We start from the raw sequence: 25914 nt of genomic DNA, 5'->3' as shown, positions 1-25914 counted from the left end.
TATAGTTGTGACTTAGCGGTGAAATCTGCAGCTGTTTTTCTCCCAAGGCCATCAGGATTATCTACTAGCTCAAAATCCTGAAAATCTTACTATAAGGCAAAACCGAGTTCATGTGCACAGCCATGCTGTGCCTCTTGGGAGTTTATTTGTACTTTTGTACTTTTGCAAGGGTTTATACTGAGATATCAGCTATTTCTTTTCATGGCAATACTGGTATTTATGTTTTTTTTTTTTTTAGATTCACTTGTCACATATTTTCATTGTTTCGCCTTTTCATTTTGAAATAACATTTTCATTAAGTTTTGGACAGACGTAAACATTGTAAGGCTCACAGGCCATTTGTGGCCCTTATGCTGTCCCTGACTGGCCTGCATGAGGTCATTGCAAAACTGTAATTCACATGAAAATTGGTTTTCATGATGCACGCAATAAAACCGCTTTGCTTTTATTGGGGAAAGGGGTGGATGATTCTCTACAATTCTCCACTGCATGTCCTTGTGGTTCAACCTTTTTTCACTGTGTTGGCTGGCACCTTTAACAAACATTACCCCTCCAAACCGATGGCTCACGGTGGAAATTGAAAGATTATTTCAGAATGTAAAAGTTTTTGGACATCTGAGCTCCCGTTTTCTGAGGTTTAAAGAGAAAATACAAAACAAACTACTCTTTATTAGAAGAAATATCTTGATATCCAGCAGAGCTGCTCTTCAAAGCAGTCATAACTTTTTTATGTAGCCCCCCCCCCCCGGGGAAGGACAATTGCCCACCTTTACTCTGGGAGAAAAAAAAAATGCTTCTATAAACACATCATTCCATTTGATTCATTATTTATTGCAAATACTACTAAAGGTAATAATTTGTGTATTTGCATGCCGTTGTAGCTAATAGTGCCATGTCTGGTTCATAATAATGGGAAGAGATGGACAAGCTGGCTCTCACAGTGTGAATCACTTGGATTCCATTGAGTTCTAAGACTGCAGTGGTCATTAACAAAACATTAGATTTTAATTGCTTCATCATGTTTGTGACCCTTCTGCTAACATGATAAATGGTTTCTCCATACGACTGATCTATAATGTGTTAATAATGATGCCATAATTAAAAAGGGGTCCCTCTGGGACTTATCTTTTGCATGAGTTATTTCAACCTCATATAGATATTATGCAGAAAAAAAAAACGTATCAATATATCATCACCTTTTTTGATAAATTGAACACATTCACAGACTTCAATGCGGGAAAGGTACATAAGAGTTTAAAACATATGCAATGCAGTAAAATATGCTTTAATTACCATTAACTTTAGAAATTATTTAACTCCGTGCAGCATTTACAGAAGCAGCAGGCACAGAGGGATTTTCACTTTCTTTTCATATTAGCACTTAAGGGTAGTTCTTTGTTGGCAATGAACTTTGCTGATCTCTCTGGTGACTGGCCACTGAACAAGATGCCATCAGTGGCATCGCTGAGCTCTGGATCTCAGTGACATTAATTTTCCGGTGTCACTGCTGATGTATGGGGCTGGTGGATGAACATGGTAGGGAGGGCATGCTAACCTTGTGGGAAACTGGTCGGGGTCAAATCTTACCTATCATCTCAGAATCTGAGCAGGCGAAGATGCAGGCAAGGCTTTGCAGTCTTTTATGTTTACTATATGCTATATTATTTTTGATTGAATTTCTGTTGCATCCACTAAAATGCAGATCCGTGCCAGTTCTGGACAGTTTGTCACATCTGTGTTGGTAATGTTACGTGAAAATTGAATGATATGCAGAACCTGATTTAGAACACAATTTGGGAAAATCTGTACAAAAGACATTCAAATTTTAGCCCATTCAGCCCCTGGCTCCTGAAAGAGTCAGATAATAGGACTGAATTAATTTCCCTGTTTCAAACCTGCTGCTGAATAAAAGGGCTTTGTGTCTTATCTCTTTATGCTATCTGCCTTGTCCCTCTCTGCCCTGAGAATCAGGATACAATACAGAAGAAAAGAAAAGAGAAACACTACAGATCCTTGGAATGAGGGCATGACACAGCACCCGCGAATCGTTTTGTGCGATATAATGTCCCCGTGAATCAGGACAGACTCTATAACCACCTGAAATAGCGCCGTTGTAAAAGGAAAGGATAGAGGACAGGCGTGGGACAAGGTGGGCTTTGACCATCGCTGCTCAGCTTTGTCAGACAGCAAAGGGAATACACCTCGGCTATGCTTTTAAAGCACCATTACTGTTATAGAGAGTGGTGTGACACAAGCTATGCATGGGGCTACGGAGGGAAATAACTTGACAGCCATAGCTGTATACTGTACAGGCACAGATATGCTCTAATGGTGCCAGAAAATACTGGGTACCGTGTCAGTAATCCGAGCAGATGGGGTAGAAAACAGTGAGGAAAATATACATTTTAAACAGAAAAACAGGTCAAAGATGTAGGTAGTAGATTTTACTTATGTAAGCAAAACTTAGACAAAAAAGGAGCTCAACTTCCTGTGATTAAAATTGACCTGTTTTTAAGTCTTGCATAAGCATTTAATAGTTTTCACACAAAAAAATCACATGATCAGCATTTTTTCTGATGTAAATGTGAGCAAAGAAGTATCACGTCAATTATTGATTACAATAATGAATATATTTCATTATGCTTTTAAGTATTTAAATTCACAACGGTCTTCCCAGCATTTCTCTGATGTGTGATTTCCATATATTCCATATTCCTTGTTTTCTCATATGGAGCATCCTCAGCTCAAATGACGAAGACATAAAACATAGAAGTGATGTAAAAAGTTCAGATATTGTCAACATAACAGTTTATGTTAGTGCTTTAAAGGGGAAAAGGGGAAAATGGGAAAGAGCTTGGGTCTGGTCCAAAAAAAAAGAAAAAGATGGGTCAGAGGGAAATATTAATGGAGGTGGAAAAGCTATGTGGCTTTTAAATCTTTGGCCTAATGGACTGTATTGACCACATTAATAAAACAGGATGTGTGTTTCTAATGTCCTCTCGGCGGTGCATTAGGCTTTGCTTGGATTGTGGGTCCATTTCTTTGTCTGGATGGCAGCTGGAAGTGAGCAGGGATCTGAATCTAACACTCATTCCATCTCAAGCACAATCTAGACAGAAAATCTCCAAATTGGACCCATTCAATCTAATGAATCTTATAAAAACAAGGCGGTAAACAGTAAGTGGTGTGCACGACATTGACAGGCACCCAATCATAAGTTAATGGGGTTGTTTTACTATATCAGTCTTCTGTGATTGCTCCACTTTTCATGAGATCATTCTAAGTTCTGTACTGACCTTGAAAAACTCCCATGAACTTCAATATTTGCCTCCATGAGGTGAACCTGATCATTTTGTTTTCTGTAATGTGCAGATGAATTTTGGCTGCAAAACTTGACACAAGCATTTGTTTTCTCAAGAGAAGCAACGTTAATTACCATTATGAACATTTCGTTTCTCTAAAGCCACTGTAAGGATGCCAGTCGTCTTTGTTTTTTTTTTGTGTGTGTGTGAAATGTTGCCAACTATCAACTGTGTTTCTTCAAATTTAATTTTACTGATGCAGCTATCGGAGTAAATAGAGGCAAATGTTATTAATGTTGAACCATTAAGGTCACCATCTGGACAAATGTTTTATTTACTCAAGTTCTTTAACTTATAATGGATATCAACTAATATCTGGGGGGGGGGGGGGGGGGAAATGCAATCTAATCACATCAATGCACTGTGATTTCCTCCAAGATGGGCAATCATGACAAAATGTGCTGTGATTCAAAATCTGCGGTCTTATGTAGTGCATCAAGATGAGAATGACTGGTGTACGACAGCTGAGAGGCTTCATTCATTTTCAACAGCAATCATTTCAGCAGTGTCTAAAATTCCATGACGGCAGACTCACAACACTGCACAGGCATCACCTCCAGCTACTCACCAACTAATGGAAATGCAGTGGAATATGAAGCAAAGATCAACATGACTCCGGCACAACAGCCAAACATGCAAACGGCGGTGAACTGTGAAAGAAAACTTTGTGGGATTCCATAAAAAAAAAAGGCAAACTTGTAGAGCTGTGGCAGCAGAAGCCTTGTCCATTAATGTGCCATCCAGCTCGTACCATGACCCTGACATTTGTGACACTGCGACTTCGACGCCAATGCAGATTGACACATGAAGCAGCTGGTATCACCATATGTCAATGGACGGTATTTCTGATTCAGTGGGTGTTGACTTTGTGTTGTATGCTTGTGCAAGTGCGTGGAATCCATACCGCACTGTCGCCACACGCGATCGAGCATACTGAACATGAAGCATTTTATTCCTTAAAAAGAGCAACATATTATCTATTATATACTGTATCTTTACAGTACGTTTGTTGGCAGTGTTCAGAGGGATGTGTGTGTTGACGGAGAACAGCATCCCTCACCTCCCAGTGTGTTTTCTTCTTCTTCTCTCGTTGCCTGTTAGCCGTCCCCAGAGTGTTCCAGTCTTGCTACAACACCTGCATTTCACACCAACTGATCTTTGGCCCCTCATCCCCTCATTAGCCTCTTGGTATATACAGTAGCCGCCCACCCGCTGTTTACTGTGTGACTATACAGCCTTCCATCATCTGCTCTTATCCTCCTTACTTACTATCCAGCCTTTAAGAGAGAGTGTATGGCTCCGTTTTTGGATTTACTTTCTTTCCATGACTGACTGCCAGTTTTGACCTCCTCTTCAAACCGAGTGCCCTGTAAAATCTGTTTTATCCATACCTTATGTGTGTTAGAGTCCCGCTTCCAAACATCCACTGCCAGAGCAGCTACAGCTAAACTAATTATCCGATGATGATAGCAAAACAAACACAAGCTCTGGTGCACACATGGCAGTTATATATGGTAGATACGCTTTTTTTTTCTTCTTTTACTTCTGGTGCTGCTCTTAAAATAAAGACATTACTACTCCCTATCCCACTAAAAGAAGGCCTTTTAACTTTTTAAACCAATCAACCACAAACTCAATGTTGCGTTCAGTCCCTTTTCACCCTTGAGCAAGCATTGCAGAGTCGAGATTCATGGCTTTGCTAATTAAATTTTTGCAAACCTGGTGGAGCCCCTGGCAGCCATTATCTGCCAACAGGATTTTGATTAACTGGACATGAATCCACTATTATCTAGAGTTACTGTTTGGAGCTTATAAACATCGGCCCCCTAATTAAAAAGAATAATGCTGCACATATCATGTCCAAAGTAATCTGCATCTTGCTTAGCTATCATGGAGAAAATGAGTAAAGTCAAATGCCTCTTAAGTTTGAGCATAAAAAAAAAACGGGAAGCAATTGCTGTTGTGCAGTGTATTAGGGTTGAATGAAAAAACAGGAAGTCATTCGATATTGGAGTCCAAAAACAAGACAAGGCAAACAGTGTGTAGTCAGCCATGAAGTGTGAGAGGAAGCTAGTTTGTCACAAACTGAAGCGTTACACTGTTTTTTAAGACAAGCACCAAATAATACATTTTCTTTTTTGACAGTAAAATGTAGCAACACAATATTCAGAGTATGGGTTTTTTCTTCAGTTCAAGAGGCTAAATAGATGAAGGTTTCTCACCCTAAATACACTGTGCGATGTGAAATAAATTTCAAGACATTCAACAATTCTGTGGAACTTGAAAGCAAAAAAAAATAAAAAATTGCACATTCACTTACCACACAGGCTTTATTTATTTCTTTATTATAAAACACTTTATCCAGTCAACAGCTGTCAGGTCTAACAGCTCTGATAATTAGTCAACTTGTCAAACCTTATATTCATTTTCTTGTTTTTCAGAGCGATTATGCTCGGAGAAATCAATACTTCATTGAATGATGTGACGAGCACAAAGTCAACAATAGCTTTTGTCACTGTTTGGATTCATGTCCAAACACGTAAATCCATCTATCCATCTTTTAGACCCACTTCATCCAACTTAAGGTTGTAGAGAGCTGGAGCCAATCCCACTTGACAATTGGCAAAAAGAAAGATGAATGCTGGAAAGATCACTAATTCATGACAGGGTGAAGAGGTGGAGGTACCCTACATGCACCTGTGGCTAAGGCCCTGTTTTACATTTCAGAAAGGTTATGGTGACTTTTAGCAATCATCACCCTCAAATGTAAGCACATTTCCCCAAAGAGAGACAGTCCCCAGTAAGTGGACTCAGTATGGAAAGAAAAACATAAAAGAATGGATATACCATACGGTTAGGGAAAGATACTAATGGTTTTTGTTGGTCTTGTTTAATATTGGACTATAGCTTTGAGTGGCTGTTTGGCTGGACAAAGCCCACATTCCCTGGTATGAATGGAATTCATACAGACACAGTAATTGCTTTATTCTGTCTCAAAGTTTTGCAAATAGCCTATAGAAGCAGAATCCCTTGACCTTCTTTTCTGTGCTTTAGCAATTTCACTGTTCTACCTTAAGTAGCTAACCACAGGAATAATGAAGTTTTCTGAAAGGAAACTCCCAATCAAATCACTCATGAGAAGTGAAGCCTTTTTAAAAAAAAATGCAACATAATAGCTTCCCTGGAGATATATCATTCGGAGGGAAGAGAAGCAAGAGAATGAAAGAATGGTGGCTATTCCAAATATCGTTCCCATTATTTGATGCCTCTGGTAAGAACTGGCCCACACATCCTCTTGAGGAATCCACGCTGTGTTATTCACCTCCAGACCCAATCTCAGCAATGCCTTGCTATCCAATTACATTCTTGATATTAGCTTATTAATGCCAGGGCTGCAGGTATGTCTCTCAAACTTTTTCTTCTGCATGTGAGATCACTGTGATAAGTATAAAATCCACAAATGACGCGAGATAAAGCTTGCTGCTTTTCTGAGACGATGGAACAAAAATAAAGCAGGATGAGTATTCTGTCCACCTACACACTTGCGTCTGAACCTGTTCTCTCAGATGTGACAACTACATCTACATAAAAGTAGCTGGTAAAATTTTAAAGATGTTAAGAGCATCAGATGCTCCTTGGGGCTGGAATCAGTACAAGAGTCTAATGCTATCTTTAACCTGAGGAAGTACAGCCAGCGCATATTGATGTATCAGTTACAGGATATTCCCACTGCTCCTGGTTCAAAAAAGAAATAATGTAAAAATGATAAACAAAGAAAACAAATGGAAGTACAAGGAAATACATTAGAAGGTTTGTGTTTTTATTTTAATTAATGAAAAATGCTTTCATGAAAAGTAGAATTAATATAAGGAATTATCTTAAAACTTTACCGGAAGGTGTTAGTTGTTTGAGGTAGCGCAATTGCTGAGGCTGTTTAGGCAATTTACCTACATAAGTACATACAAAAAAATAGTTGTCAAAATTTGTCAAACATTTAAGATAAAACCAAGCAAAGAAAATATTCTATTATTTATAAGCAATTTAATTGGTTTTAAAAATGTGGAATAAAACAAAAAAACACACCAAAAGTTTTTTTTTTGTTTTTTTTTTTTTTTTCAAAATTGTGCTCGCATGTTTGAAGTGTTCACACCTAAATTTTGTGGAAATGCACAATAACTCAACGGAAAGCCTGTACTGGAAATTTCAAAGTGTTCATATCGTAATCAAATATGTTCTGTATCCATTTCTCATTTGGGAAATACATCAAAATAAAGTTGCAGATTTGGATCAGCAAATGTTACTACTGTGATCAAGACTGATGAAATCATCGGCGTGAATTACAACCCAAAATTTCTACAAGAATGACAATTTTCATTGATTTTATTGAACCTTCAATGAGGAGAATAATTTAACATGGACGAGCCTTTGACATTAAATATGTATAATTTAACCTCAAATGACAAGAAACCCTGAGAACCAGTGAAAAAGGTTTTCGTGATCTCTGACTGATTCAAAAGCAGATAAAACAACCTTGCAAATGGTCTTTCTCAGCCCCACTAGGAGAACGATGGGCAATTATATGTACGGATTGCTCTTTGAAGGTTGCCCTTTGAGGATGATATCTTTTACTCTGACATCAGTCTCAGGAATCAGCGCGGACCTTCCACGGGATGTTAATGCAATTGACTGCAGATACCACCCATTGTGCTTCAAAGAGACTTAAGATCCTAAGATTTCTTTTTTTATCTCCTCGTGATAGCTGCTTAGCTCAGGTGTTCTGAAATAATGTGAACGGAGCTTGCGCAGAGATGGCACATCGACTTCAAACGGAAACTGATGAGATTTTGGAATAAAACATTCACCATGTTGTGCTTCCTTGAAGAAAAAAAAAGGAAGAAGAAACAGCTTTTGAGGTTTTCAGGGAATAATTGTGACCAATGGTGTTTTGCAATTTGTGGTGGAGTGTAAAAGCTTTCCGTTGTCTGTTGATGTCCTGTATATCCTCTACCCTTTCCTTGGATTTATTTTGATGTGAAAGCAGGGGTTCAGCAACATCTAAGGCTTGAGCTGAGTGCAATCCTTCTTGTAATTTTGTTTTGGCCTGCCACAGGCCACAATGTAATTTGACATAACTGAGCTTTACCTTTTCCCTGGCCTGAGAATATTGTGACCTTTCATTATAAAGCCACGATGAATCCAGTTCATTGCTCGGGCTCAGGGATTTGGTGGAGGATAGAGTGGATTGGGTCGAGAGACGACTACAGAAAGCACTCTTCGTAATACTGGCGCTGGAGTGATGTTTAAAAGTGCCCCGGGGCTCTCCTGCAAAGACCCTTTCCCTCAATTAGATCGATTCGGAGGCCGGTGGCTTTAACTTCTGCTGGAACACAATTTGTGTCATTTCTGTCTGATTTTAAGACGTCTGAAGCAATTTCCCAAGTGATCAGAAATGATCTACTTTAGATGTTGCAATGCTGCCGAGTCCCGTGATGATCCATCTTGTATGCATGTTGTCTATTTATGGAAAGTTACACATTAAAAAACAACAAATAAACTAGGCTGTTAGATAGTCTCAGGAAAATACCTCTTTATTTATTTGTTTATTTGACACGACAGGGACTCTGTAAAACAACTGAGTACTGTGAAAAGCCAGACTCCTAAAACTAGACTAGCTCCTTTCTTTTTCTTTTTTTTTTTTTAACTGAGTATTTCTTCTAAACACCTAAATACCTTTTGTGTGGCTTCTTCAAACTACATCACTGGAAGCTTGGAAAATACATATATATATATATATATATATATATATATATATATATATATATATATATATATATATATATATATATATATATTAGATTAACCTGAAATCACTGAACCTTTGCCATGGTACACATTTTGTATCTTGTGTTGTTTTGAAATTGTGACTGTCTCTGCTCTCAGACTGGTTGACTTCCCCTTGTTGTTGTGATGTGTGCACGGACACAAATGATGAGATATGGCTTGTTGGAGTCTTGGAAGTTTATATATATCCATCATCACGGCACGATACAGGCAGACAGTGTTCCGGTGATCATACAGGCATTACTTCCTATATTGCTCTCTGCGCATGCTCACTTCTAGGAATGTTGCGTTCAATGACAGCAGCATGGCTCGTAAAAGAAAACATTGCTCTAAACATTACATCACTCCTTTTTTTTTTTTTTTTAACAAAAACATGAGTACACAGTCAACCAGGTTTTTTTTTTTTTTTTGGTTTTTTTTTTTTTTTTTTTTTTTTTACTTTCCAAACATTTTCTTACCTAAGGTTCTTAAATTCCCTGAACATTTTGTTGCATTTCTTGAAATTCACAACACACTCTATTTAGAACTCACAAACAACAAAAGAAATAAATCTGTCTCATAAGTGCATTCCTTTTGGACTGAAAGAAAAAGAAAACAGCACTTGATATTTCAAAAATGCAAATAGATGGCAAGTGATTATTGTTGCAGCCAAACAACCAAATGTAAACAGTCAAGTGAACTCATTGGCAAACATCTGAAAAAGAAAACTTATTGCTCAGCCAGTGTCTTCGTAGTCTTCCAGATACGCAGGGCGGCGTCTGGTGCATCTCGCAGGGTACCGTGGAACTGTTGGAGTACTGTCCTCATCATCGGTGTCTGGAGTAGGTGTGGGACACTGAGCACTGGCACTTATCCTTTTGAAAAATGATGAGTTCCTTGTGATGGAATGCTTGTTGTTTCTGGCAGTGACCATGGAGCCATTGATGCTGGTTATGGTGTGCGGATCACAGTTGTAGGATGATGTCAGCTTGTTTTGTTTTGACTGACGATGCAGCACGGCGTCACCAACACTGAGAGAACTGGATTTTGCGCGGCGACGTGTATCTGCGTTTTGCTTCATTTTTGTCTTTGCTTGCTTGTCACGCTCCCTGATCACTTGGTCAGTTTTGTTTTGAGTGGTACTGGAATGTGCAGGAATCTTGGTATTGATCTTGCGTTGGAACATAAGCTCTGCAGGAGACGCTTCAGTGGTGCTGTGTGGTGTAGAGCGATACTCACGAAGAAATGTGTTCAGTGTTTGCTTCCAGGGGATGCTCTGATTCTCTGAAACACGTACAGCTTTTCCAAGTGTCCGCATGAAGCGCTCTGCCGTTGCATTTGCTTGTGGCCATAGAGGCGTGATCTTCCTGTGATGACATCCCATGTGTGTTAGGAATTTCGAGAACTGCTCACTGTTGAAAGGAGGTCCGTTGTCTGTTTTGAGTATTCTGGGAATGCCAAACATTGAGAACGTTTCATCCATGACTGGGATCACCGTATTTACTGAGGTGGATCTCACAGGTTTAACGACTGGGTAGCGGGTGTACTCATCCACAAGAACTAGCAAGTACTCTCCAGTGGGGAGTGGACCGTAGAAGTCTGCACTGACTGAATGCCACGGTGACTCAGGTAACTCTGACATTTTTAGAGGTTCGACTTGTGTCACCGGGGTGTTTGCTTGGCATGCTAGACAGTTCTTAACCATAAACTCTGCTTTTTGGTCAATGTTTGGAAACCATACTTTTGACCTCAATAATGTTTTTGTTTTCACAATGCCCTGATGTCCTTCATGGGCTAACTGCAACACTTTGTCTTCAAGGGCTGAGGGGATGACGATCTTGAGGCCTCGAAGTATTATGTCATCAGTAGGTGAAACAGTGAGTTCGCCGCTGATTTGCTTGTATTTTTGCAGGGCAGTGGCATCCTGTGAATCCTTTTTGATAGTGTGCCATGTGTTGTGCCTTGCATGCTCACTGACCTTTTTCAGAAGGGGGTCTTTGAGGGTTTCCTCTTGGATTTCGGACAGAGTCATTGCTTTGGGCGTTGCTTGTTGTGCCATGAAGTTGACGTAGTCTTCAGCAACTTTTGTTGCTCTGGTGTGTAACCCATGCTGTGTCGATGCTGGATGCCTGGACATGTAGTCTGCTGGGTTTTCAGCTCCTTTCCTGTAGACTACTGCGAAGTCGTAGGGTTGTAGTCTCAAACCCCAACGTTCAATCCTTGCTGGTGGCTTGGAACGAGGATTATTCCAGATCACCTCCAGCGCCTTGTGGTCTGTAACGAGAGTAAAAGAGTGCCCAAACAAATACAGATGAAAATGTTCACAACTCCACACTATTGCCAGTGCTTCTCGTTCTGTCTGTGAGTAGCGTTTTTCTACGTCACTGAGTGCACGACTGGCATACGCTATTGTGCGTCTTTCTCCTTCTTTATTGAGTTGATAAAGAATGGCCCCCAAGCCTACTGGGCTTGCATCAACGACAAGTTCGGTTTGTTTTTCTGGATCGAAGTACGACATGACAGTGTCACTCGTTAAGCTGTCTTTCATGTCTTGGAGCGCTTTGGCATGCACCGAGCTCCAGTGCCAAGGCGTGCCTTTCTTGGTTAGCTCACGAAGTGGGGCTGAGATCGATGCGAAGTCTTTGATGAAACGAGCACAGTACGTTGCCATTCCGAGCAGGCTTCTCACCTCTGTGGGGTTTTCCGGTGCACTCGCTTCTTTGATAGCACTAACCTTTTTGGGGTCAGCTGAGATTCCTCCTGCTTGGAAGATGAATCCAAAAAATTCCAGTCTGGACTTGTTGAACTCACATTTGTCTCTGTTGAGAGTAAGGCCCTTTTCTTTGAGTCTCTGAAAAACTGCTGCGAGGCTGTTGTCATGGTCAGCTTGTGTTTTCCCATGCACGATGATGTCGTCGCTGAGGTTCTTTACCCCACTGATCCCTTGTAGTGCTTGGCAGATGGCATTTTGGAATACTTCCGCTGCTGATGAAATACCAAAGTTGAGCCGTTTGTATCTGCGCAGGCCTTTGTGAGTGCTGAAAGTTGTTATGTATCTGCTGTCTGGATGAAGCTCCAACTGGTGATATCCAGCTCTTAAATCAAGTTTGGAGAAGACAGTGGCTCCATTGAGTTCGTGGATGACGTCATCCATCGTCGGTGTGATGTGACGTTCACGTTGTATTGCAGTGTTAGCTTGTCGCATATCAACGCAGATTCTGACTTCATTTGGGTTTTTGGGTTTGGGTGGAGTCACTATTGGTGAAACCCATGGCGTTGGGCCTGTCACAGTTTCAATAATGTCACCTTCTTCCAGCTTTTCTAGCTCTTTTTCCACTCTTTGACGGATGTGGAATGGCACTCGCCTGTGTGGCTGACATGTGGGCTGAACAGTAGTGTCGATGTGAAGTTTGACTTGAAAATCCTTGAGTTTTCCTATGCCTCGGAAGAGTTCTGGGTTGTCTTTGACCAGTTTATCCGCCACTGTGCTTGGTTGAGGTGTGGACATAGTGTTGACTACGTTAATGAGACCTAGCTGTGTCGCTGTGTCATAACCGAGTAGGGAACAGCCTTTGCCACTTTTTACATAAAATCTGCACAATGTCTGTTTATCATTTGCTTTCACCTCACATCTGAACATGCCAACCAGTGACAGCGGAGTGGTACAGCCATAGGGAAAGATTTTGGTGTCCGCTGGTACCAACTGTGGCTGTGGTGACAGCATGTTAAGAGCAGATTCACTCATGACGTTTACTGTGGCACCTGAATCTAGGACTACTGAGATGCCAGTATCACCAATCTTAACTTGGGTTGTTGGTGTGCTTCTTTTAGCTGTGCTGGTGGTCACAAACACATAGTTATCATCACTGCTGTCTGAGTCTTTACTTTCACTGTGCGTTGAGTTAGTGACATTGTAGACTTTCTTTTGTGATTTGTACTGTTTAGTGTAGCCCTTTGGTTTCACATCTCTGCTCATTTGTTGTTTTGGCTTTGACCTGCACTGTCTGGCAAAGTGATTTAGTTTGCCGCAAGCTTTACAATCTTTTCCTCGAGCAGGACAATCACCGTCGTGGGGATACTTCCCACCACAGTTTCGACACTGACTGCTCGATTTGTTTGTGTTTGCATGGGCAGTATTGTACCTCTTGGTTGGTTGTTCGTTGTGTTGCACCGCATTCACTGCTGCAGCTGCTCCTTGTTCCATGCCTGTTGCCTGCTGTTCTGACACTTCCATTGATCTGCCGTAGTTGAGGATTTCTTCCAGAGTCATGTTGGGCTCTCTGAGCGCTCGTCTGCGAAGCCTTGTTGATGTACAGCTCTGAATTAGTTGTCCTTTTATTTCCAAATTCACATCCGCGAATTCACAGTGTTTGGCCAGCATACGTAGTCTTGTGCAGTATGTGTCCAGATTTTCGCCTGAGAGCTGAACTGCTTTTCTGAATGTGTACACTTCATACAGCACGTTTTTCTTTGGAGTAAAATATGTTTCCAGCTTTGCTTTTACATCTGCATACTTGTCTCCTGTGGCCGCTAATGTATCGTATATGTCATGAACACGCTCACCAGCCAAGTGTAGAAGTAGAGCTTTGAGTCTCCCATCTCCGGAAATGTTGAAGGCAGTTGTGTAGTTCTCAAACCTCTGCACCCATTTGTTCCAGCGTGGTCCTACTGAACTTGGGTCCGTTTCGGTGTCAAACGCGGGTAGAGCTGGCGTGTTTGCGAGCGACATGACGGCTGCTTGAAAAAAAAACAGAGAAAGTAAAAAAAACTTTCCTCCGGCGTGCTTGACGGCGCTTAACTTGTCCGTCCTCGATCAACGCCTTTTTTTTCTTCTCTCCTTTTTAGTCCTCGTCGCCAATGTGATGTGTGCACGGACACAAATGATGAGATATGGCTTGTTGGAGTCTTGGAAGTTTATATATATCCATCATCACGGCACGATACAGGCAGACAGTGTTCCGGTGATCATACAGGCATTACTTCCTATATTGCTCTCTGCGCATGCTCACTTCTAGGAATGTTGCGTTCAATGACAGCAGCATGGCTCGTAAAAGAAAACATTGCTCTAAACATTACAGTTGTGTCTGATCGGTCCTCCCTGTCCTGATGTGTTTCACCTGTGTCTGACTTTGTGATTGTCTTCACCTGGTGGCTGTGGTATATATTGGATGTCTTCTGTCTACTCTGCTTGTAGGTTTATCTATGCACTCTGTATGTGTTGCTCTCCAGTGTCTCAGCAATTTCTGTGGTCTTGATTTAGCAAAATCAGGAACACTGAATTTCTCTAAAGGGTTCAGTGCTAAGATGCATTAGTATATAAGATGGATGAATGTTTAACCCTGATGTCATGTGGTTTCTCCTTCACCCACACAATTTCTGCAGAACGCTTTGCATTCGTTGGTTGTGTGCGATTAAAACAATGACGTCCTCTGAAACCGTTCTCGTCGCATCTGGCCCCCCCAGACAAGTTGCTGAAGGTCTTAAAGCGCTTATAAGGAAACACAAACAGTGAGAGAAAACACACTGGAAAAAGTCAAGAGGCCATACGCACTCTCTGCCTTTTAAAACATGGTACTCTTTACATGACTTTAAATTAAAGGTCAGCGGTTCGATTCGGAGACCAGCAGCAGGGTAAACAACCTTATTACTACTGCTGGGATCCTCCAGAGCAAGATGCTAAACTCCTGTGAAGATCCTCAGCGGCAACCACAACAGACCGTGGACATGTGTATCTGTGTCAACAATTCACTCCTGAACACTGCAGCCACTCAAGTATTCCTTGACAAACTAAAACAGAGAAAAACAATTTGAAAATACAGATCTATAATGTGCCTCAGTTAATGAATAACTGTTTTCTCTGGGACATAAATGTTACTGTTTTGAAACATTCTCACCTAAAATAAACATCCAAGATGAACTTGTCTTTCAAATTGAGGTATAGCAAATGATGTTTTCTCTCCTCATTTAAATGAAATAATTGCGCAAGCCTCTCACAGGCCTTTGTTTTCATATAAATCCAAGGACTATGTTGAGACCAATTTGACATTAAGATGTTCAAATGGCTCGAAATAGGGTGTGATTGGCGCAATTTACCACTCATATTGGCAAGTGTGACAAAATAGACGGATGATGACATGAACGCGTCCCCCAATGATCCCGTCAGCCCTTTAAAAATCTGCTCTATTAATGCTGTTTCTGGCTTATAAGGTATATGTCATCTGGAAATGAAAATCAATAGTAACCCTGGAGGGGCTTGATTTTACTGCTGAATAGCTTTAGTTTAATGGGTGAGCCAGAGAGATCTGTGGGAAAGATTATCTTGAAACACTGTCCCTGCACAAATGTGTCACTCTTGTCACTTGCTTTTATTTTTATCTTTCATCTCAAACAAATGGATGCTCACCACTTATGGTCAGTGTCTGTATGTCCTCTTGAACGTGGCTCCAGTGTGGTTGTGCCCTTTTTTCTTTGTTCTTCTTCTCGACTGTCAGTAACCCACTCATACTTTAAATAAAAATAGTAGGTGATAGAATAAGAGGAAGCATACGCTTTCCTTCTGATAACAGGGCTCCGGTTTATAAAGGGTTAAAGCTTAAGCAATTAATGCTCTTGCTTGAAGAACTGTGGAAAAATGGGACCAGCAGGTGGATCACTGGGTAATAGTGGGAGATGACATGTATAGATAACAGTAGCAGGAAATGAGCAGCGAGTTTGACGTGCTAAATGAGCCAGCCTATTGGTGATGGCAGTGTGCACATTCAGCGGGTTCATGAGACATGAAACACAGATACACCAATTTAACAAAGGGCACTTTTAACCCCCGTGTTCTCAGCCTGTTTTATGTGAGGGTGCTGCAGCAGTCCCTGTCAAATAACTGAGGACGTGCATATCCACAGCTCAAATCAGTGTCTCCACCATAGGTCACCCAAATCTAAACCCAACAAAAGTATGATTATTAAAATCCATCTAAATCTGGCTTTCAAGCATAAAGCCACTGATGTATATTTGGGAATGCTGTTTGGTTTTCCATTATCTGTAGGCTTCGTGCCAAAAAGTTTAGCACTGCAGGATTCATGTTTACTAAAGTAAAAATGTTCACTTTAATCGAATAATGATTGTTGGTGCTTCCTGTTCTTTCAGTATTTGTGTTTAACCACTTTTGCCTACTTTTTGAATATTCTGAATTGATTAATTTATTGATCATTAATTTATAGAATCGTTAATTGATTTGAAAACCATACTGTTCATGAAAACATAACGTTTGCTTGAGAACTCGGGGGGACATTAAATGAAAACATGCAAAGCTTCAACTTGGAATCAGAACTCAAGAGTTGTTACTGTGTGGTGTCAGTGTCACCGCTGACAACACTTGAACATTTCAGGTCTGCTGAGACTTTTTGAGCATATAGTATTCAAAACCAGAAAAATGTGTATTTCCCTCATATTTCTAGGTGCACTTCCATGCTCTGATTTAAGCAACTTATACAATTCTAAATGCATTTTATCCACAGACTTGGACAACTACATGGATGAAAAACGCACAACTGAACAGTCTCAAAAGTATATAGCAGATAAACTTGAAGGTGCTAAAATCAAGTGCACAAATGACCTTTCGGTAGACGTGTATTGCAGTATATATGTCTCCTTCTGGTGCTGCCATTTGCGGTTAAAACACTCACTTTTAAAACTGACCTTAGCAGCTTTGACTTTGATGACAGTGACTCTCGCTACTGTTTCATCCTTCGCTTTCTATAAACAGATAGTGGCTTAAATAGGATTTTCTCCTTGGGTGCAGGAACAATAATCCACTTTGTAATATCACCTCAACATGACAGGCAAATTCCTCAATTTCCCGTAAGTGGTGGGGAGCAAACACTTTGCTTAGGTTTGCGTTTCAGACCTCAACGCATACGCACACAAACAACGCGAGGACAAAACCAGAGCTTCATTTAGACACAGATTTTGTTTTGCTATTTGTCCGAAAAAAAAATGTTATCTTTCCACTTTCAGCCAGCTGTGGCGTTCTGGAGTGCTCCCAAAACACGGCACTATGGCGGATGGTCAGACGTGGCACAGAAGAGTGGAGGAGAAAACCATGTCATCAATCATAAAAGCTACGGCAGCAGCACCATCACACCATTCATCTCTCACTCTTTCATTCCCCGCACCTTTCAAGCTTCTTTCTGCTCATCCGCCCCACCCCCATCCATTCCTGTCTCTCACCATTCCTTCCTTTCTTCCTTCCGCTCTGTGGTGTTTGCCACCATTTTGTTCTTCCCTCCTCCATCTATCATTCTCTGCTCTTGTCCTTCCACCTCCTTGCATCCCTTCCTTTCTTCTATCTGGTGACTTGCTTGTCTGGTTTTCAGTCTCTTTTCACTGCATTTTGAGGACAATGTTTTTACTGTTGCAAGGAGAAAGTCCTCGATATCTTGTTGCCTTCCTTTTTTTTAATGTTGGAATGACAATAAAGCTCATTTCCTAAGATTGTGTGAACCAGAAAAGTCTTTTTTTTTAAGAGTGATGGAGGCTCTTCCACAGGGGGAGTCAAAGAAATTTCAGTTGGTAGGAGCAGATAAAAAAACTTGATGGATCAGTGGGATGCCCTTTTCTTCCTTTTCATATTTTTGAAGAAATCATGAGGACAGGAGAGCCCTGTGTCACCTCGCAGGGGGAATAGCCCCAGTTTGATTCCTTTTAGGGGACTTCCCGTGCATCCCCACGGTCTTCTGTGCATCGATGGATACTCCCTAGGGAAAAAAAAAAAAAAAAAGTGTTTTTTTGATTCTGAAATATCTTGGAAGTGTGAGTACAGTGACTTTGGAAAGTAATGGATTGGTAACCTGTCCGGAGTGTACCTGCTTTCACCCATAGTCACCTAGAATGGACTCCAACGTCCTTCAACCCTCAAAAATGACAGAAATGATGAATTCTTGAATGAGTGGAAATAAAATTACTCCCTTTATTCTGTCTCGTCTTACTCCACCTGCATTTCAGTAGCACATTACCAAGACCAGTGCTGTTGTATTTAAAACAATATGTTACTTCTGGTAACTAAACTCAAGTTTTGAAAAGGAAGTTTTTTTCACTAATAAAAAAAAAAAATTACAAAAACTTGATTTCTTTAAAATAGATTCCACTGAAATATTCACATTTAATTCACTAAGTTGTATAGTGAATTTTAAATAGTGATTTTTTTTAATTTTTTTTTTGAGATTTTACATTTTAATTGGTGTTACACCAAATAATTATGAAATTATATTGTTCGCTCAAATACTACATTTTTCAAGAAAATGGAGTGTGATCTTGATACCAACACCTTCAGGATTTTACACTGGGGAAAAAAAAATCAGTGTTCCTTTGTGTACATACATGCTTCTGTACTTGCATTATTAGTCCATAACTGCAGTTTCAGTGTCTGTATTTCTTTATGTATTACAGTTTTATTGTCTTGTTCTCCTGGCTGGTGTTTTGCTTCCAATGCTTCACCAAGATTTCCTCTGAATAATACTTCACATTGACATGCATTTTATTTTTGATTGCTGCATAATTCACTTTGATGTCTTTGTCTGTAAAATATGAGCAGAGCAAGCCCTGACCAAGGCCGTCCCCATGGGTTCTCGAAAATGTGGTCAAAACATGGAATACAATCATGAAAAATAGAGAGGAGGAGAATGTAATCCATGTGTTGGTAGGAAGGCAGTCACATTTGCAGCTTCAAAAATAATAGCTCTGAGAAAATCAGTGCAGTTTTTCAGCTGTAGAACAGTTTAATCACATCTTTCATATGATAGGGTAAGTATTCGCAGGAGTGGAGGAAGGAAAATGTCTCAAGGACAAAAGCATGATGCATGCTTTGCAGTGTGATGACTGCAGATAGGACCTATCTCCTGGATATCTTTTATTGCTTTTATATTTGCTCCTGTCCTTGGGTTCTTCATGAATTCGAATTTGTTTCCTTGAAGCGCATTGCTCTCCGCACATAGAAAAATAAGCGGAATCAGATGGCAAGCAGAATACATCCGGAAGCTTTTCAGTCTGGCCAAGGCTGCACAATGTGTAAAATGTTTTAATAGTTTTGTTAAATATAGTGAACTTACAAGGCTATTCATTTTAAAGTTGGTACATTACAGGAAGCCATAGACTACAGTGACTGAATACTTATGCTATATTCACTAATTAGTACTTGAGCTTATTGAAACTGAACTGAGAGCAATGTCTGAAAGTTCTGCAATCAATGGAAAATAAACAAATTGAATGAGAATCTCAGATCACCGTTATTTATAATTGCCATTGCTATTTTTGTGACTTCCAATTCTTTGACGATCTGATATAAACTGAATCATTACAGTGTCTTACACAAATTTGCGAAATAGCGGCTGCATGTGGTTTTGCCTTCAATGTACTCTTTAGAGGAAATGTCTGAAACATACATGGATATTCCGTGTTTCTATAATATATGTGCGTATGTAGTGTATCATTTCTGTGTCAGCATGAAAATCTCCTCTGCAGTAAATCGCAGATAAAATGAAGGTGACAAAAAGGGGACGCGCTAACCACCCAAGTGAGAATTCACATGTCAGCAATTAAACACAGAGCAATGTGAAGATGGCCGGAATGTATATTTGAAACAGATCTCCAGAAATCATATTCTTTGCATTAATGTTTTTAATGGTCAGTCATCCAGCTGCACCTTCATCACACCAGACTATCTGCCATTAAAAAAAAAAAAAAAAACCTGGTATATGAACTCAGCAAGCACCCAATTACAACATACAGTGGCATTTTTGCTGCAGTGGCATGTCTGGTGACCGTGTAATTAGGACAAGAGCGAAAGGGGGAGGAAACTGTTGTCTGTATGTCTTGGATACCTCTTTATGAAGGGTTAGGGTCTCAGGGGCCTCGGGTCACTTCCAGTTCCTGATTAGTAAAATCTTGGATATTGTTCCCCTTTTTAAAATTAATCAGAATCTGAAGAAGAAAAAAAAAAAACAATTCAAGGAGCAATTAGGTGGGCTAGAGTGGCACATTAAGAGTAATACAGACTATATGCAGAATATGCACACAATATGAACAATAAAATAAAGCATATAAAAGTAACTTCTTGTTTCATGCTTGTTTCGTACATTTCATGTACAACAGCTTAGATCACGTTTCATATTAATACTGTATTTTTCTGTTAACCCTTTGAAAAACACTCTAAAAATACCCAAATGTGGAAAATTTCAGCTCTAGTGACTTCCAAAGGACATTTCAAGGGTCAGTTTTTTTTTTTTTTGTACAAAAAACTTTTTATAGTCAGAAAAGTAAAAATCAAAACAATGACAACTCCATTGTTTACACAAATCTTGACACACTGAATTCAATGGCGCATACAACTTCATTTTCATATCTTTTGTGATTGCTGCTAGGTCTTTCTTGCTAGCTTGGTTAAAATTTGGCCACTCAACATGGTCATTTATAGGGTTCCCTGGGACTTATTCTGAATCTTTAACTAAATGTTTATCATAGAACCATAATAAAATATATTCAGAGTGAACTGGTATGGATGTTCCAGGCCTTCAGAAGTATAATGCAGGTTTCATTGTGGCAAACCAATGGTAAGGAAACCAGGGTGCTGTCACTTTCTCTGTGACAGGGTGCATGTAGGACCTAATGGTTTGCCCCCACTGTCAACTGCAACCACCCTGCAGACCTCACATAGTACTGCTCGCGAGGTGTGCAGCTTTGTTGTTTACTTCTTCTGAGACAGCTTGATGAATGGATATCTGAGTGAGTGGATAAATTTGCTGCCCCCATAGATTTGTTGCCTCAGCCTGTTGTGACCGGTCTCAAATAGCATGTTCCTTTCGAAATGTTTGAAGAAATAGACATTTAAATACAGTGGCTTGCAAAAGTATTCATATCCCTTGAACTTTTCTGCATCTCGGCACATTCCAACAGCAAATATAAATGTGTTTTACTGGGGTTTTTATATAATAGACCTACACAACACACCAAGTTACTGTGAAGTGAAAGAATCATGAGTATGAAGATTTATGGGGTTCAAATATTTATTTATTTTCTTACAAATAAACTGAAAGGTGTTGAGTGCTTAAATATTAATCCAATGAATACTTCCAATTCGTTTCAATCTCGCTTATATCGCGCATCGTCACAGACAGTGGGCTGATTGATCTAATGAAAAAGGTGTGTTGGATGGGATTCTATGTGGATTGCCCCACATGGCCACACATGTAGGCAGAGCATACACCTTGCAAGTTAGAGATGACACAAGGAGATGGAGAAGAATTTGTTTGGTAACTATTGCATACGAAATATACTCATTCTCATAACTGTTGTAAAGTTTCCTCATTTCAAGTGTTGTCATGTATTTTATTTTATCGTGCAGGTGAGACCATGGCTTCAAAGAAGACAATTCTTTGGGCAATATGACAAGCTGATGGATGAATTAAATGTTGAGGATGTTGCGTCTTTCACCAATTTTTTGAGGATGTAGCCTGAGGTCTTCACAGAACATTGAGAGAGCCAGGGTTAGGCTTGCCAAGCAGGACACTAATTCCAAACAATACCTTTCACCGGAACTCAAATTTGTGATGGTTACAAGTCGTTTTTTGTTTTTGTTTTTTTTTATTATGGCTTCCAGGTGGCACAACTCTGTCTGTACATTGTACCTGAAGTTTATTAAGCCATTGTGGACAACCTGGGACTAGAACTAATAGCCTGTCCAACAGCACTGGAAGGATGGAGTGAAGTGGCAGAGTTGTTCAAGACCAGATGGGATTTTATCAAACTCAATGGAAGCCATAGATGAGTAGCACTCTAAGTTCATGTATGTAGATATAAGGCACACTGGCAGTTCCTCTGATGCTGCTGTCTTTTCAACAGTTTCGCTGAGACAAGCCATTCAAGAGAACAGTCTGAACCCTCCAGCACCAGAACCTTTGCCCAGTTATGACTGATACCTCAGTGATATCAAGCAGCCAAGAGGTCAATGGTAACTCTGGAGGAGCTACAGAGATCCACAGCCGAGGTGGGAAAACTTGTCCCCACTGATAGGTCAATGTCAGCCATGGTGATGGTACTTAGAGAGCTTGCTTATATGAGGGGGGATCCAAAAGTAACTGGACTGTGGTTATAAAAAAAAAAAAACAAAAACAAGAATGATTTCAGACTATTGGCCATTATATGTCGCTATAGCATAGCCTTAAGCATAACTGTGAAAAATTTCACCTCCCAAAGACACACAGGCAGCTCACACGCAGTGTTTGTTATTACAGTCCCGCCCCCATCTTCCAAAAATCCCAAAATGGTCCCGCGCCTCTTAACCACAGAGCAGAAACAGGCTCGCGTGGACATGTGCGAGGAGCTGAAAAGGCAGCTGGAGAATGATGGAGGGCTGTTTGGGAAGATCATCACTGCTGCAGCGGCTCCGGGAGGCAGTCAGGCTGAAGCGGCCGGTGCTGTGGGAGAGTGGGGACTGTTTTACGCACAGGGCTCTGCGCGTAAAACAGTTCCCGATGGAAAAACGGCATGGCCCTGCTGCCCCATCCGCCGTATCCCCTCGATTTAGCCCTGTACGACTTCTGTCTCTTCCCAAGAATGAACAAGGAACTGAAGGGGCGGAGATTTGATGATGTGGAAGAGGTGCAAAAAAAAAATAAAAAAATCGAAGAACGCTCTTAAAGGGACCATTACGCAGGAGCATGCTGACTGTTTTGAGCAATGGAAATCCCGGCTGCAGCGCTGTATTCAAGCCGAAGGAGAGTACTTTGAAGGTGACAGTTTTGATTACATGTGAAAATAAAAAAAATAAAAAGTTAGAACCACAGTCCGGTTTCTTTTGGGTCCCCCCTCGTACTTAGTTTGATATTTTCATATGATTAACATTGATTAAGATATCTACTTTAGAACTACTAGTTTAGTTCATAGCTTATTCATATGTCAGAATGACAATGGGTTTCTGAATCCTAACATGCTGAAGTCCACCTTGTTGTCCTAAAGCAATACTTCCCATATATATATATATGTATATGTATATATATATATATATATATATGTATATATATATGTGTGTGTGTGTGTGTGTGTGTGTGTGTGTGTGTGTGTGTGTATATGTATATATATATATATATATATATATATATATATATGTGTGTGTGTGTGTGTGTGTGTGTGTATGTATATAAAATATTTAAAAAAGACTGACAACCTCCTTTAAGAGCCCTGATTTTCCAACACATTTTTGAGAAGCTGAGCATCTGTGGACGTACCCACTCTCACCAACTTCTAAAAGGTTGGAGCCATAAAAATAAGAGCAATGGGCAGCTTTCCAAGTATGATCTGCATTCTGTAAAATTGTCATGTTGGTATGCAAATTATATACTTGTGCGTGCAAGTGTTTACACTTGTCATGTTTGGTCCAGTTAAAATAAGTTTTGATGAAAAAAAGCATTAGTGCAGTTTGTTTATGGACGTATGTATGAACGAGGGCTTTGAGTGCATGATTGTTTGCATTCACTCCGCAGCGAGTGGAGGGTTGAATAGAGGAGCTTCCACAAACACAGAATTAAATGTGATAACACGGAGTTGGCTGTGTCACATCGTGGTGCATTACACCAGAAAATAAATATGAATTTAGCCTTTAAAAAGAGAGGGAGAGAAGAAAACAGCCAACAGGGTTTAGAAGAGATTGCACCTCCAAATATGTTATAAAAAGTCTGAAAGTAAAAGGTGTAGGGAGCCAGATGAGGAAATAATAGCAATTTCTGTTCAAGTCTGAGCTGATTGGCTTCTCGTTTCAAAAAGGTTGACAACAGGTATAATTGCAGCTGTTTTCACAACTTATACAATATTAAACCACTAACATGAACTCCAACTAGTATTTTACAGGAAACACATGACATACCATAATCCCAAAGGTGTCTGTGTTAAACTGGTAGTGTGTCATAGTGCAAACAAAAATAAATAAATAAATAAATAAAAATGAGCTGGACCACTCTGTGAATAAATTTATTTTCAGTCTAGTCCAGTGCTGGAGGCTGCAACACGAATATGAGCGCAGCTTTAGAGATTAGTAATCAACAATCAAATAGGTATAATCATCTTTGGACGAAATGGCCAGTGCTGGTGCGTATAGTGCTTCATATTACAGTATGCAGTGTCATAAAATAGTTTAATTTTCAGTTGAATCCCAAGAAAAAAAAGCAAGTAGCATAAATGGCATATCATTAATCATTTTATCTTCATCTTTAACCTTCTCTAATGTAAAAAAAGAGGCTTTAGCCACGTAATACATCAATATGGGAACATTTACATAATTGCAGGCCTTTTTCCTGAAAACTCTGAATGTATTTTCTATGATTTTGAACTATATCCGTGGTCCCAATGTCTTTTCCATTTACAGGAGCGGCGCAGCAACAATCGCTGCACCGCGCGATCAAGGTCATCATGGCGTTTCTTTCATTCTTGCTTTATCACATCCATCTCCTCCGCCGCATTCAAGAAATGCACTCCCGACGCATGTTTTCCATTAAAATATTACAGCACATTTACTATAGAGGCTGGGTTATTTCCCCTCATGCTGACAAAAACAATTTCCCTCTCAGGCCTTAATGAGGATTGCAGAGCCTTTCAAATTATGGTTTCACATAGCCTATCATGTCTGGCCTATGTGATATTGATGAGAGGCGAGCGACTGCATTCATGAAATTAAGGCCTTAGAGTCACTGCAGCAAATGCCCAGCAGTTAGCATTTCTACTTATGATTTAGAGGGTCTGTACCCCGGCAAGTGCATGGCTTGTAGCTTAATTCACACTCATATTTCAAAGGCCATATCATTATATAATTTGAAACACAACCCATGCACAAGGTGAAAAAGGTGGAAGGGGAAGAAAGAAGTAAGGGTGTTTACTGGCTAGAAAGGAATAGAGAAACACGTCACAACAATGGAAATACGATCAAGTTTATATGTCCTTTGTTTCTGTGAAAATCACTGTTCACTTAGTTTATTAATCCTCTAAGAAGAAAAGACTAAATCATGGCTACAACAATATACAAGCGATGTCAACCTTCAAACACAACTCCAGCAAGAAATAAGCAAATTACCAAATAACAGTAATGTAACTTGATTTCTTCGCTCTAATGCCAACATTTTAAATGCTTGCTTTATGCCACAAACAAACTATACGTCAAATGAAAACTAGAGACCGATGAAGAGGTTATCATTTTCAATTATAAGTTAACGAAAATGTTAAATTGGTCTATCCTGACTCAAAGAGTGGTAGAAATTGTGACCTTTCAAGGTTCATATAAAGTAAGACTTTGATCTACAATGGCTTATAAAACTAATGAGGGATCTAAAGCCAAAACTAAGGCTTCTGTGAAGAATTGACTATTAATTTCAACACATTTCTGCTGAATATGTATCTTTTGTTGTGGCTTTGATAAGCTATTTTCTCTTCATCCCTCATGCTCATGTACCTCTTTGTCTTGAAACAGAAATCCCAACTGTACTCTTTGAACACAGTGGAGAACTGTAAAGCCTGAGTATTTTGGAGTCAAGCTACAACTTTGAAATTGAAAGAAAACCGTTGCATTGCGAAAGGTCCACATCTCATATGAGTACGTGCGAATTGGCTCATAAGAGAAAACAGGCCAATTTAACTGAGTTCAGTTCTAATAAATGCTGTAACTTCTGTGCAACCGTGTTCACTCCTGTCAGACCGGGGA

General features: G+C 40.0%; 1 protein-coding gene across 1 annotated transcript; it reads right to left on the bottom strand.

Annotated features, from left to right (window-relative positions):
- Positions 1 to 11354: 11354 nt before the first annotated feature.
- Positions 11355 to 12801, bottom strand: LOC115383123 (uncharacterized protein K02A2.6-like). The gene is made up of 2 exons (XM_030085189.1): positions 11917 to 12801; positions 11355 to 11456 (listed from the first exon to the last, which is right to left on the bottom strand). The coding sequence occupies exons 1-2, from the start codon at positions 12688 to 12690 to the stop codon at positions 11436 to 11438; spliced, it is 795 nt and encodes a 264-aa protein (XP_029941049.1). The 5' UTR covers positions 12691 to 12801; the 3' UTR covers positions 11355 to 11435.
- Between the last annotated feature and the right edge of the window lie 13113 nt (positions 12802 to 25914).

The sequence above is a fragment of the Salarias fasciatus genome, assembly GCF_902148845.1.
Source record: "Salarias fasciatus chromosome 7 unlocalized genomic scaffold, fSalaFa1.1 super_scaffold_4, whole genome shotgun sequence".
Taxonomy (NCBI): Eukaryota; Metazoa; Chordata; class Actinopteri; order Blenniiformes; family Blenniidae; genus Salarias; species Salarias fasciatus.
This window is presented reverse-complemented; position numbering and strand designations above follow the sequence as displayed.